General features: G+C 52.2%; 4 protein-coding genes across 4 annotated transcripts; 2 read left to right on the plus strand and 2 right to left on the minus strand.

Annotated features, from left to right (window-relative positions):
- Nucleotides 1–691: 691 nt before the first annotated feature.
- Nucleotides 692–2,533, plus strand: ssn3 (cyclin-dependent serine/threonine protein kinase SSN3; the record flags this gene model as incomplete). The annotated part of the gene is made up of 3 exons (XM_026751203.1): nucleotides 692–809; nucleotides 1,261–1,414; nucleotides 1,462–2,533. The coding sequence occupies 3 exons, from the start codon at nucleotides 692–694 to the stop codon at nucleotides 2,531–2,533; spliced, it is 1,344 nt and encodes a 447-aa protein (XP_026600289.1).
- A 458-nt stretch (nucleotides 2,534–2,991) lies between these two features.
- Nucleotides 2,992–4,755, minus strand: DSM5745_09188 (putative metaphase-anaphase transition protein (Mlo2); the record flags this gene model as incomplete). Its single annotated transcript, XM_026751204.1, has 4 exons — nucleotides 2,992–2,999; nucleotides 3,054–4,452; nucleotides 4,503–4,557; nucleotides 4,643–4,755. 4 exons carry the CDS (start codon nucleotides 4,753–4,755, stop codon nucleotides 2,992–2,994), a joined length of 1,575 nt encoding a protein of 524 aa, XP_026600290.1.
- A 700-nt stretch (nucleotides 4,756–5,455) lies between these two features.
- On the plus strand, nucleotides 5,456–8,353 carry DSM5745_09189 (MCM DNA helicase complex subunit MCM2; the record flags this gene model as incomplete). Its single annotated transcript, XM_026751205.1, has 5 exons — nucleotides 5,456–5,460; nucleotides 5,520–5,635; nucleotides 5,688–7,975; nucleotides 8,023–8,192; nucleotides 8,260–8,353. The coding sequence occupies 5 exons, from the start codon at nucleotides 5,456–5,458 to the stop codon at nucleotides 8,351–8,353; spliced, it is 2,673 nt and encodes an 890-aa protein (XP_026600291.1).
- A 1,033-nt stretch (nucleotides 8,354–9,386) lies between these two features.
- Nucleotides 9,387–11,227, minus strand: DSM5745_09190 (Pal1 family protein; the record flags this gene model as incomplete). The annotated part of the gene is made up of 4 exons (XM_026751206.1): nucleotides 9,387–10,171; nucleotides 10,225–10,648; nucleotides 10,709–10,938; nucleotides 11,164–11,227. 4 exons carry the CDS (start codon nucleotides 11,225–11,227, stop codon nucleotides 9,387–9,389), a joined length of 1,503 nt encoding a protein of 500 aa, XP_026600292.1.
- Between the last annotated feature and the right edge of the window lie 1,349 nt (nucleotides 11,228–12,576).

The raw sequence follows: 12,576 nt of genomic DNA on the forward strand, positions 1-12,576 counted from the left end.
CCACGGCCACTGAGCTGAAGAGTTGATGGGCAGAGGTCGAGAGATGCAGGTGGACCGTGGAGGTGACGTTGTAGCACGGACACGGTCGGGCTCCGTCTTATCGGTTATCAGTCAACTGATAGCACGGGCTAAGTCCGTCTTATCAGTTATCAGTCAACTGATACGGAGTACCGTGGTGCTGGGAAATGCGTATGCATTATGTATATAGCCATCGCCAAAATCAGCCTCTATACTTGAACCAAGCAATATTGCATCAGTACGTGGAGACTAGAGCCAATGAGGAGACTGGCATATTACTCCGTATTCCCTGGTTGTGCTTGTCGAGTTGTCAATGTTGGGAGTGCAGTGTTGCTGACTAATCACTCCTACCTATCTCGGCCTTATGCTCACCAGCCGCCAACCACCGGCTGCACTACTTTCCCCAACTCTTCTCCGTCCATCAATCACTGTCAAACAAATTACTCCTCCCGCATCAGTTCAGTGATAGGATGCTCTAGTGGGCTCGGGCTCTCCGCGTCGTTTCCTACTGTCACCGTGCTTGCCTAGTTCATGGGCCCCGAGTTGTGCGCTTGGCTCTTGATTGATAGCTAGTCAAGCTGACCACCGGCCGGGCATCGTTGCCTCCACCTCCATCTGCCAACTGCCACTGCCGCTGGCGCTGCAACTGTGTTGCCAACGGACTGTACTCTCCATGAGTCTCACCAACCCGCCTTCATCATCTGGTCCTCTCTCTGCTACCACCAGGCCTACTGCGGCCACCGTCAGCCAAAGTCTATCTCTGAAAAGGAGTTTACAGGCTGCTGTTGAGGGTAATACCGCTTAATCCATTCTTACTATAACTTCTGTTCCTTTGGCTCTTTCCTTTTCGGGCACTTTCTATTGCCACTGGTCCTTATCTGGTTGGGTTCCCCAGCATCCATGTACACCGACTGAAGGGAATTGGATCTGTCTTTCCTGTCCTATACGAACTCAACACTTCCCAACGGTGGCTTTCCAGTTGCAACTGACTGTATCTCTTTCATCATGCTTGGAAGGAATTTTCCGTTTTTCAACTCTGTTGGCGGGTTTTATCCACGTGGTAATGGCTTTCCCCTAAACCCCTATTAAACTATTCTTGGCTTGGGGACCTCAACCTTGCTGCTATCCCCTTGTTGGCTTTTATGTTATTTTTTATTATCTAATTTGCCTTTCTTGGTTGAGCATGATTGTTATGTTGTTGCAAGTGCTAGCCTCATGATGCTGACTCGTGGCTTGCACAAGAAAACTCACGGAGACAAACTGGAACTGGATACACCAGTAAGGTTCGTGTACGGGACAAATACCACATCGTCGGCTTCATCAGCAGTGGTACTTATGGCCGAGTGTACAAGGCGCTTGGTCGAAATGGCCAGGGTGGAGAGTTCGCTATCAAAAAGTCAGCAGCCCCAGTTGTAGTCTTGTACCATTGCTGACGATAACTAGATTCAAGCCTGATAAAGAAGGCGATATCATTCAGTACACAGGCCTTTCGCAGTCTGCAATCCGAGAAATGGCGCTTTGTTCCGAGCTTGACCATGCCAACGTAGTGCAACTCGCGGAGATTATCCTGGAAGACAAGTGCATTTTTATGGTATTCGAATACACTGAGCATGACTTGCTCCAAATTATCCATCACCACACTCAGCCACAGAGACACCCGATCCCGGCAACTATGGTGAGATCGATCTTATTTCAGCTCCTTAACGGTTTGCTGTACCTTCATACAAACTGGGTTCTGCACCGAGACCTGAAACCAGCCAATATTCTGGTGACATCAAGTGGTGCGATCCGCATTGGTGATCTAGGGCTTGCAAGGCTTTTCTACAAGCCACTAAATTCACTCTTCTCCGGCGACAAGGTCGTCGTGACCATTTGGTATCGCGCTCCAGAATTGCTGATGGGTAGTCGGCATTATACCCCCGCTGTGGATCTATGGGCTGTTGGGTGCATCTTTGCGGAACTGCTCTCCCTTCGTCCAATCTTCAAAGGAGAAGAAGCCAAGATGGATAGCAAGAAGACGGTCCCATTTCAGCGCAACCAAATGATGAAGATAATTGATATCATGGGTTTACCGAATAAAGAAAACTGGCCCGGCATCGTCCACATGCCAGAATTCAACCAGCTTCAGTCCTTGGCAATGTCACGCGCCCCGAACCATATCAGCCGAACCTCGAACCTGGGAAGCTGGTACCAGAATTGTTTGAAGAATGGCGGGTACTCACCCGCGTCCAGCGTCGGCACGCCCGGCGACGACGGCTTCGATCTCCTATCGCGCTTGCTCGATTACGACCCCACTACTCGAATCACAGCACAAGAGGCCTTGGAACACCCCTACTTCAAGAACGGCGGTCCGATCTCGGCCAACTGTTTTGAAGGATTCGAGGGCAAATATCCACACCGGCGTATCACCCATGATGACAATGATATAAGGACCGGAAGCCTTCCAGGCACCAAGCGGAGTGGCCTACCCGATGATAGCTTGATGGGTCGGGCGGCGAAACGCCTGAAGGAATGACCGGGCTATAGATGAAGCCCTACATCAACCTAGAGGGTACTGGCGTTTATGGGAGTTATACATTGGCACGGTTGCATTTGAGCTTTCTTTTGGCTTAGCATGGTTTTGGCGTAGCTTGTTTTATATCACATTTTAGCGCCATAACCTATAGCACATACTATACGCTCACGTTAAGGCAAGTGGAATAGCTTCTAGATTTGCTATGTCATTCAATCTCGCTGTATGCATGGATTTGTTGTTGTACGACTCTGACGACTGTCAACACCCGGCAGCTAGTAGCATCACAAACTGATAGTATCATTGCTAATATTAGAGTTTCCCACATTATCCGCTCATTGCATGATCATTATATTGCATTGAGCCCCAAGCAGATACGCCTCGACGCCTTCGTACACCCAAACCATCAAAAATAAATTAAAAGACCAGTCGAAATATGCCCGTTGCAGGTGACAGACAGCTCAGTAACCTACTCCATGTTAGCAAGGAGAAGTAACATAACACATGAAACTCATTTACATACCGCTCTGTTCCCGCCTGCCACTACCTCCACCATCCCCGTTATCATCCTCCGCAGAAGCCTTCCCCGCAGCGGCAGCATCCTCAATATGCCCTTCGTCACCCCTAAGCTTCGCAAAATACGCCTTGATATCTTCCGCCCCGACAGCCGTCCCGCTCTCGGCAAACGGCTTTAGGAACTCCTTCACCTTATCGCGCAGGTGGTTGTAGACCATGGCGCCTTCTATAGCGCGCACGCGGTCGATATTGCTCAGCGCCGCTTCGCCGCGGTCTAGGAGGCTTCCGGTCCCTGTGCTTCCGGCACCATCGCCGTCGCCGTTCTCAGAGAGAGGGGGTTCGTATGTTTCCTCTTCTTCGCGGAGTTGGAGGTGTGGGGCGAGGTTGAGGTAGCAGGTTGGGCAGCGGCAGAGGTGGTCGCGAAAGTCTTCTTTCAGAAAGAGGGAGAAGGGAGCGGTTGGAGTGGTTTGCGGGAGGAAGGCGTGTTTGGGTTTTTGTTCTTGTGTTTGTGGTTGTGCTTGATCGAGCTCTGGTTTAGTTTCGGAGGGCGAGGCCGTGCTCTGCGGTTGGGTTTCTTCTTTAGGTCGCTTTGAGGCAGGTTCGTCGTTGACTTGGCCTTCGGCGTCGTCTTCTGCCTTGCGTTTCTTTGGGTTGTCACTCGGCTGGTCTTCGAGCCGAGTTGGAATGGAATCTGGAGCTGCTGCGCTTTCTTCCTTGACGGTGTTCTGTAGTCCACCTTCTCTGAATACTGGGGGCAGGAATCCTGGTGTTCCTGCATATTGTTTCAACCAAGGGTTGGATTCGAGGCATTTGTAGCATAGCAAGGTCTCGAAATCATCCTCATCAGGGAATCCCGGAGGCAGCGGCGTCTCGTCTTCATCGTAATCTTGTTCATTAGAGTCACCGTTTTCTGTAGTTCCCTTCTTGTCCGAATTCTTGTACCAGTCCCGTGGAAGGCCGATGAGACACTCCGGGTGCCACCAGTCTTCACCACAGCCGCCGGTCTCAGGTGACCCTAGACCAAGACACTGAAACATTGTCCCCTTTTCCTCGTGCGCGTTGTAATCCTCGCCGCAGCCGCAGAACTTGTTCTGAAAGTTGCCATTGTAACGGTTGCCAGGGTGTGGTTTCTCTGACCGAACGCCCTTTGCGCCAGTTGTAGGATCGTTTCGGAGGTTGCACGGGGCAGCGGAAGCTATACGTGTCGTCCCGCAATCACAAACAAAGTTTCGTTTATTGAAGAGCTCGACCAGTGTATGTTCTCCATGGCAGGAAATTGAGCAGGAATAGCATACGCCGGCAGGAGTGCAGGGCGCGTCGGGAGTCGCGGGTGAAGGGTTGCAGGTTAAACAGGCATAGAGTGTTTGTCGTAGCGGTCCTAAACTTTGTGTACATGAGTCAAATGACTGCATGATTAGCTTTCCGTTCGCAATCGGATCGCAGGGTGAAGGCTTACATATGGGAGGACTTCACGGGCATCAGCTTCAAGGCGCATCTGAGATTCGATGAATCTGGGACTGGCATTAGCATTGTGACATTGTACCATGCGACAATACGCGATAAGGCGCTGCGTAGATGAGGGATTTTCTCACTCACTCTTTGGCTGTCTGAGAGTTCTGAGAGCTGCAGCTTGGACGGCGACTGGCGGCGTTTTGCCCGTTGCTCGTCGGAGCATCCCTAGGGGCTGTGGCGGCCTCGTCGTTGCTCATCTTTCTTGACAATGATCGCAAGCTACCGGCGAGATTATCCTGAGATATCGAAGAGATGAATTGAGTAATGAAATGTGAAACTTGGATGGATGGTTTGCAATCAGCTCTCCGGAGTTGCGGTTTTTGTGACTCCAGAGCGATAAAGTCTCAGAGACAGCTCCCAAGGCTCACGAGCCACTCTAAGATGGCGCCCCACAGTTGTCCAGGCAATGGTGGACTGGCCTGGTGGTGTTCCAACTTCCGGCTAGAGATGTTATAACGGTTATGTAAAAGACAAAATGTTATGTTGTATTTGTCCACGCATGTCATATGTCCGACGTGGGTTGACACAAGGCAATCAAACACGTCCGATTAGCGCCCCACCTTCCATAAACAAAACGGTTTTGGCGGGCATGTAAGGTACTAGGCTAGGCAAGGAAGTTCTAGGCAAGTTTAAGCAGTTTACGGACTAGTTTGGCCTACCTAGTTACGTGTATGTATGTAAGTTTACAGTGGAGAATATGTCAGCATTTTAACATCCCTACTCCGCCCGTACCTAAGCCATCTCCCAACCGGGCATAAATTAGAAAACGCGTGTCAAACGCGCTCCAACGCGACCAAGCAAAAACTCGGCTCCTTTCTGTCCGTCCTCTCGTTTTTGCTTCAATCCACACCGAGGCTTTAGCTCTCAAATCCCTTCACATACACAAACCCGTACACAATGAGGTATGCCGCCGATATCCACTCGCCCTTTTTTTAAGTTCATTTTTTTCTAATAATCTCAGTTCACCCCTTCGTCAAAGCACATCCGCTGCAAACCGCGGCTTAGGAAATCTGAGTCGGCGGAAGCGCTCCAGAGAGCCCGATGACGATGCCTCATCCGTGGTCCCCCCTTCGAGTCGTAAGTTTTGGGGAGGCCAAAAGGAGTCATGCAGTTTCACTAACGTATACAGCCCCCCCTTCGTCCCCTCCTATGCTGCCCTTCGACGAGGACGAGGACGAGCGAGACGAGGAAGCAGAACTAGACATTGACGACATTGAGGAGATGGCTGAGGATGAAGATGGCATTGACCTTTTCGGAGACACATTTGAGAGAGATTATCGGAGTGGAAAAGACGATCGCTACCGCGGACGATATATTGACGATGACGAGCAAGAGGAACTTGATGTTGGCGCTCGACGTGCGTTGGAGGCTCAGATGGACCGAAGAGACCGTGCATTTGATCAACGTCGCCGAATGCCAGCAGCCTTCCTCCAAGACGACGAGGACGGCGATATCGATTTGACTGCGCAGCCACGTCGTCGCAGGCACGCCTATGACGAGGACCGCGATGATATTGAGATGGCCGACGACGGCCTCGAAGAGCTTTCTTTGGAGGAGCTGGTTGACATCAAATCGTCCAACATCACAGACTGGGTGACGCAGCCTCAAGTGCTGCGCTCTATCTACCGAGAATTCAAGGCCTTCTTGACAGAATTTACTGACCCCACCGGTAGCTCCGTCTACGGAAACAAGATCAAGACCCTCGGTGAGGTCAACTCTGCTTCGTTGGAGGTTTCATACACCCACTTGAGCAGCACCAAGGCTGTTCTTGGCTACTTCCTTGCCAACGAACCCACCGAAGTGCTCAAGGTGTTTGACCAGGTCGCTCTGGATGTTACCCTGTTCCACTACCCCCAATACCACGACATTCATAACGAGATCCATGTCCGAATCACCGACCTCCCCATCGTTTACACCCTCCGCCAACTGCGTCAGTCTCATCTAAACTGTCTTGTTCGTGTCAGTGGAGTCGTCACCCGCCGGACGGGTGTCTTCCCACAGCTCAAATATGTCATGTTCACCTGCCAGAAGTGTAACATGACGTTGGGTCCCTACCAGCAGGAGAGCAGCTCCGAAGTGAAGGTCACAATGTGCCAGAATTGTCAATCACGCGGTCCATTCACCGTCAATTCCGAGAAGACAGTTTACCGCAACTACCAGAAATTGACTCTGCAAGAATCTCCCGGTTCAGTCCCCGCTGGTCGACTTCCCAGGCAACGAGAGGTGATCCTGCTTGCAGATCTCATTGATACGGCCAAGCCAGGAGATGAGATCGAAATCACCGGTATCTACCGCAACAGCTACGATGCACAGCTTAACAATAAGAACGGATTCCCCGTCTTCGCGACAATCATCGAGGCCAATCACGTTGTCAAGTCCCACGACCAGCAGGCTGGTTTCCACTTGACAGAAGAAGACGAGCGTGAGATTCGCGCTCTGTCTCGCGACCCCGACATTGTTGAGAAGATCATCCGCTCTATCGCCCCTAGTATCTACGGCCACCAAGACGTCAAGACAGCTGTTGCCCTTTCTCTCTTCGGTGGAGTCCGTAAGGAAGCACAGGGCAAGATGTCGATTCGTGGAGATATCAACGTCCTCCTTCTCGGTGACCCCGGTACCGCCAAATCCCAGATTCTCAAGTACGTCGAAAAGTCCGCCCACCGTGCCGTCTTTGCCACCGGTCAAGGAGCCAGTGCCGTTGGTTTGACGGCCAGTGTTCGTCGCGACCCATTGACCAGCGAATGGACCCTTGAAGGAGGCGCCCTCGTCCTCGCGGACCGCGGCACCTGCCTTATTGATGAGTTCGACAAGATGAACGACCAAGACCGCACATCCATCCACGAAGCCATGGAACAGCAAACCATCTCCATCTCAAAGGCCGGTATCGTCACAACCCTCCAAGCCCGCTGCGCTGTCGTTGCCGCTGCCAACCCTATCGGCGGCCGTTACAACAGCAGCGCGCCATTCTCCGAGAACGTGCAGCTCACCGAGCCCATTCTCTCACGTTTCGATATCCTCTGTGTCGTCCGCGACCTCGTCGACCCCTCCGAAGACGAGCGCCTCGCGAGCTTCGTCATTGAGTCTCACCACCGCGCGAACCCCACGAAGCCTCTGCGAGATGAAAACGGCGACCTCATCAACGTTGATGGAGAGCGGGTCGACGAGGATGGATACCGCATCGATAACGAAGGAAACCGTCTCCCGCTCCGCCCAGATGAATCCGGCTCCCGGGACACGGCTATGGGCGACGACGACGAGAAGGAAGGCGAGATCCCCCAGGAGCTTCTGCGGAAGTACATCCTCTACGCACGGGAACACTGCCACCCCAAACTCTACCAGATCGACCAGGACAAGGTCGCGCGTCTCTTCGCGGACATGCGCCGCGAGTCTCTTGCTACCGGTGCCTACCCGATTACTGTACGCCGCCCCCTTTTTTCTTATGACCAAACACTAACCCCATCCAGGTCCGTCACCTCGAAGCCATCATGCGTATCGCAGAAGCATTCTGCAAGATGCGCTTGTCCGAGTACTGTTCCTCCCAGGACATCGACCGCGCCATCGCCGTGACCGTCGACTCCTTCATCGGCAGCCAGAAGGTCAGCGCGAAGCGCGCTCTTTCAAGGGCCTTCGCCAAGTATGTCATCCCGCCAAATCCAATCCTTCTATCGTGATACGGTGAACAACGCTAACGAGAAAATCAGATACACCCTCTCCCGCCCAAAACCGCAGTCAAAGCGACGAGCTGGCATCGCCGCACCTGCTTCCTTTGAGAGGAGGTCGCAGGCGGCGAGGTAGATTACCCTACTTTGCCTTGACATGCCATGCCACCATCCGCAATTGGTTCCTGGCTTTCATAATGCGGTCTGGTTCTTTTAATACATGCATACATATGATACTTATTTAACGGACGATACACCACCTGCGTGATTTGCACTTACACTCGCACTTGCGCCTCTTTCTTTGTTCGACGACGCCAGGGTGCTGGGCTGGAAGCTGATGCTGATGCTGATGCTGATGATCTCTGATTTTATCTAATCTTTGTGTTGGTATATGGAGTTAGGATACGGGTTAGAGTTTTAGGGATAAATACCAATGAAAATATGGCGTATTATTGATCAATCTGGAAACATCCTCTATGTAGTTTACCAATCCTTAGCGCGGAAGTAGGATTGAAAACTCGAAGGAAGTGGCCGAGGACGTTGCCAGTAAAAGGCTAGCTACCTCGGTAGTTATTGGTATTTTATATCTCGTAGTTGCCTCCTGGTTCAGCTGCGATCATAGCAGTTACTGGTCACGGCATGTGAAGAGAAATTCAAATGCGATGCATTTCGAAATTGGCAAAGTAGCTACAATCCACATTGAAATAACAAATGTGATCAAGTGCAGAGAGGTGAGAAACGAATAAAGGCCGGCCTCATACCGCATCCCAACCAGGAGCTGTAAAGTCAAATCAAATCAACCTCGTAAAACGCCCAACTCTCTTGAACCCTGTGCGGTGCTTACAGGCTTGCAAAAACAGAAGAAAAAAGCTCAAATCATATTGCACCGTACTGACCAGGTCCTCGCCATGCTAGTTATTGTGATAAGAGATTGTGTCTAGATGAAGCCGCATGCAAAGGTACATTCGCTGTGCTAGGGACCATCGTGGTTTCGTAGACCCAGTAGACACGCCGCGTTGGACAGTACGGTACTCTGAAAAGTCTCGATCGGGTTCACGGACGCGATTGGCGTAGAAGCGCCGTTTCAATGCACTCCATCCGTCTAGCTTTCTTCCGCCAACCATAGGTATAAACGAGGTAACGGGCATCTTAAAGCATGATTAAACAGTTCAGTCATCGGTGACACGTCTCTTGGGTTGAGGCGGCTTCCGCAGACTCTTCATGCGACTGATAAAGCCGCCGCCGCCGCCGCCGCCGCCCACGCTCTTGCCCTCGTCGAGCCCGTTGACCCGATCATCAGTATACCGTCGCTCTAGAGAGGAAGTCGCCTGCTTGGGACTGCTGGATGAACGGACCCGGCCACCCTCAGGGGCAGCGTGCGACTCTTCAGAGTTAATACGTGCACCCTTCTTATCCCAAGCATCATCGTAATCCTGGAAAAACGGGTTCTTTTCATTGCGCGGGGATGAAGAGGTGTAAGGAGAACCGTATGCAGCCTGCGGAGATGTCACCCGAGGGTTAGGGCGATTGATACCGCCGCGGATCCTTTGAGCAAGACTCTTCTTCCGCTGCAAACCTCCGGCACCATTTAGAGAGTTCTGCTGTTCAGTCTGGTTCTCACGGATAGCTGCGCGACTAGCCGGGGCACCGTCCAGGAAGGTACTGGTGCCCAACCCCATCGTGGCCGCACCGTGAATTGGCTCAATGCGAGAAGTTGGATCAAATGACCCTCCTTCAGTCTTACGGTTATCCGTGCCACTCGCAGCAAAGTCATTGTATCCTTCCTCCATTCTGCCGTGGAACCGATCGAGATCTATCTTGTCATTGTTCGGACCCGCACCACCAAGAGCCATGTTGGAAGAGTCTTTGGGGAAGGCTTGCATGGGAGTGGCGCGGAGGCCTTTGCGGTTGCGGTTAGGGTTGCAGGCATCGAAGGGTCCGTCGTGGTGGAACACTAGAGTGGTTATCAATACCAGGCTTTCAGAACGGGCAGTGTAAAGTGCTTACTCCCAGTGCCGTAGATGCTGGTCACATCCAGTTTATCAATGATATCGAGCTGGTAGTTAGCCTTCTTGGAACTGGACTTGCCATCCCGATGGCGACCCTCGCGCTCTCGCCGACGCCTTTCACGGCGTCGTCGCTCATCGTCATCATCAACAAGTTTCGGCCGCCGCTCCATGATGGATGATTCAGAGTTTCGACGTGGTCGCCTTTCCCGGTCTCGAGATTTAGATGCGGATCCAGTAGGCCTGGCTTTGCTCGGAGGATCGGCAAAGATATTAAAGGGGTCGTCGGATCGGCCTTCAGAGCGTTCTCTCGTGGGGCGCGGCGGTCGGCTCTTCAAAGGCACATTCTGCGCAGGCTTCTCAGGGCGCGGAGGCGCTGGTCGCATTCCATTGGTTTTGGGAACCGGGTTCAGAGAAAGGTTCTCCTATTCTCCGGAAAGGCGATCGGTCAGGTCTGTTCATTTCCGGATGTCAGGAGAACTTACGAAGAGGTCGCGCGTATTCTGCGTCATATCTTGCTGGTCAATCAAAGAGTTGATTGGAGCTGATTGGGGAGAAATAGGTTCGCTGTCGTCCAAGAATGGATTCGTCGACTTCGGTCGTTCAGGTCGGCCGCCTGAAGTCGTAGAGCTGGAGGGAGACAGTGTACGGGTTCGGAAAGGGTTATTGGATCCCAGGTTGACAGGGAACTGTTGGCGAGAAGGAGAGGGAGAGGCTAGAAACACAGAAACATACTGTCAGTATGCCAGAATAAAAAATAACCGACAAGAACTGGCGATGAACTGAGCCAAATGCACCACAGATGAAAGGGACCAGGGTTGTCGCGATGGCGTGTCAGGGAGACGCCGCCACTCGACTTGAAACACATCGCTGGCAGCGATAATGGATAACACTGGACAGTTCAAGGACACAAGAAAAAGAAATCAAGTAGATGACGCACCTTGCGGGCCCAGCGAGACGCCGGGTGGATAGTAGGAAAGAGTTGTTTGCTGAGATGCGCTCATTTTGCCAGCGATGCGCAAGGCAGCGACGATTCAAGAACGGACAGGGCGGGTTGATTGGAGAGAGGAGGAGATCTCATCAAAGAAAAGAAACAGATAGACACAGAGGAGGATGAGGACGGGCCACCAAATAGGAGGTCGATGGAGAAGACGAGCGAGAGCGCAAGAGGTCCTGAAACGGCGAAGCCGCGGGAGTCGGTCAGGGGGATGCGTTTATTGGAGGGGTGCGATTTAAGCACGAATGACAATAGTGGGGTTTTGGGACTGGAGAAGTCGAGAGTCGAGACCTCAAGGTACTTGCTGGCTTTTTCTCTGTGGATGTTTGATGAAGAAAAAGAAAGAAGAGCAGCAGTGGATGGAGCGAGCGAGAGCATGAAAGAGGAGAGGAGAGAGGAAGAGGCGACGGCGAGGAGACGACCCGGAGTCCGGAGATGCCCCTTGACGGTGGACAGAAGAAGCAGCGGCCAGCGATCGTCGGGGGTGCGGATTGTTGGCTCGTGATTATGAATCCGGATCTTTTTACATTCAGGACAGAAGGTTCAAAAAGGATCTTTTGGCCCTGGGATACACTACTCCTATCCTTCTTCTCTCTGCAGCTTACTCCATCCAGGGCCACCCAGACCGTCGGGACTCAACCCAAGGGCCTTCACATGTCTACGTCAGCTCCCCCAGGCACATTCCTCCTCCCGCAATGGATGATATCACTCGCAGTCAGCGCAGGCACAGAAATAGCAGGCAGGAATGCGAGCATCCATTGACGCAAGCATGTCAACTCATCCTCGTTATCAGAGACAGTTACGTACTCCGTACACTGACTTCTCTTGTGCCACCTTTGCCCTTTGCCTGAGGTGATGCTGGGTGCCCGTCATTTGGCCCAGCCCAGCCTTCGATCGGCATCGCCCAAGCAACCCGTCCCAGGCCCAATCCACGAGATTGTCATTGCATTTTCCACCTTGAGTAATTCTGCGTATCTCCGTGCCGCCTTGCGTAGAGGTTCATGGACGACGCTGGTAAGAGGCGTCGCTGAGGAATGCTGGGCTTCTTGGCGGATTGTCGACGCTTGCGTTCTTCGACCAGTTTCTCTTGGCTGGATACTAAGGCAGACTAAAGTGCTCAAGCTCTTCTGGCTGATGGCTCAGGGTGTTACATTGATGATGTGTACATGCACTTGCCCGAGAAGTTTATCATCCGACGGCTGCTCTAGCTAGCAAACAAGGTGAGGCAACATGAAGAGTTGATTGCTACTAATTGGTATATCGAAGGTAATGTACAGTTTCGACGGTTCGTCAGAAGCAGCTTGGTATGAGATAGAAAAAACGTCAGATGACTATCATAGCCGTCGTTAATCAAAT

This window comes from Aspergillus mulundensis, assembly GCF_003369625.1.
Source record: "Aspergillus mulundensis strain DSM 5745 chromosome Unknown scaffold_11, whole genome shotgun sequence".
Lineage (NCBI taxonomy): Eukaryota > Fungi > Ascomycota > Eurotiomycetes > Eurotiales > Aspergillaceae > Aspergillus > Aspergillus mulundensis.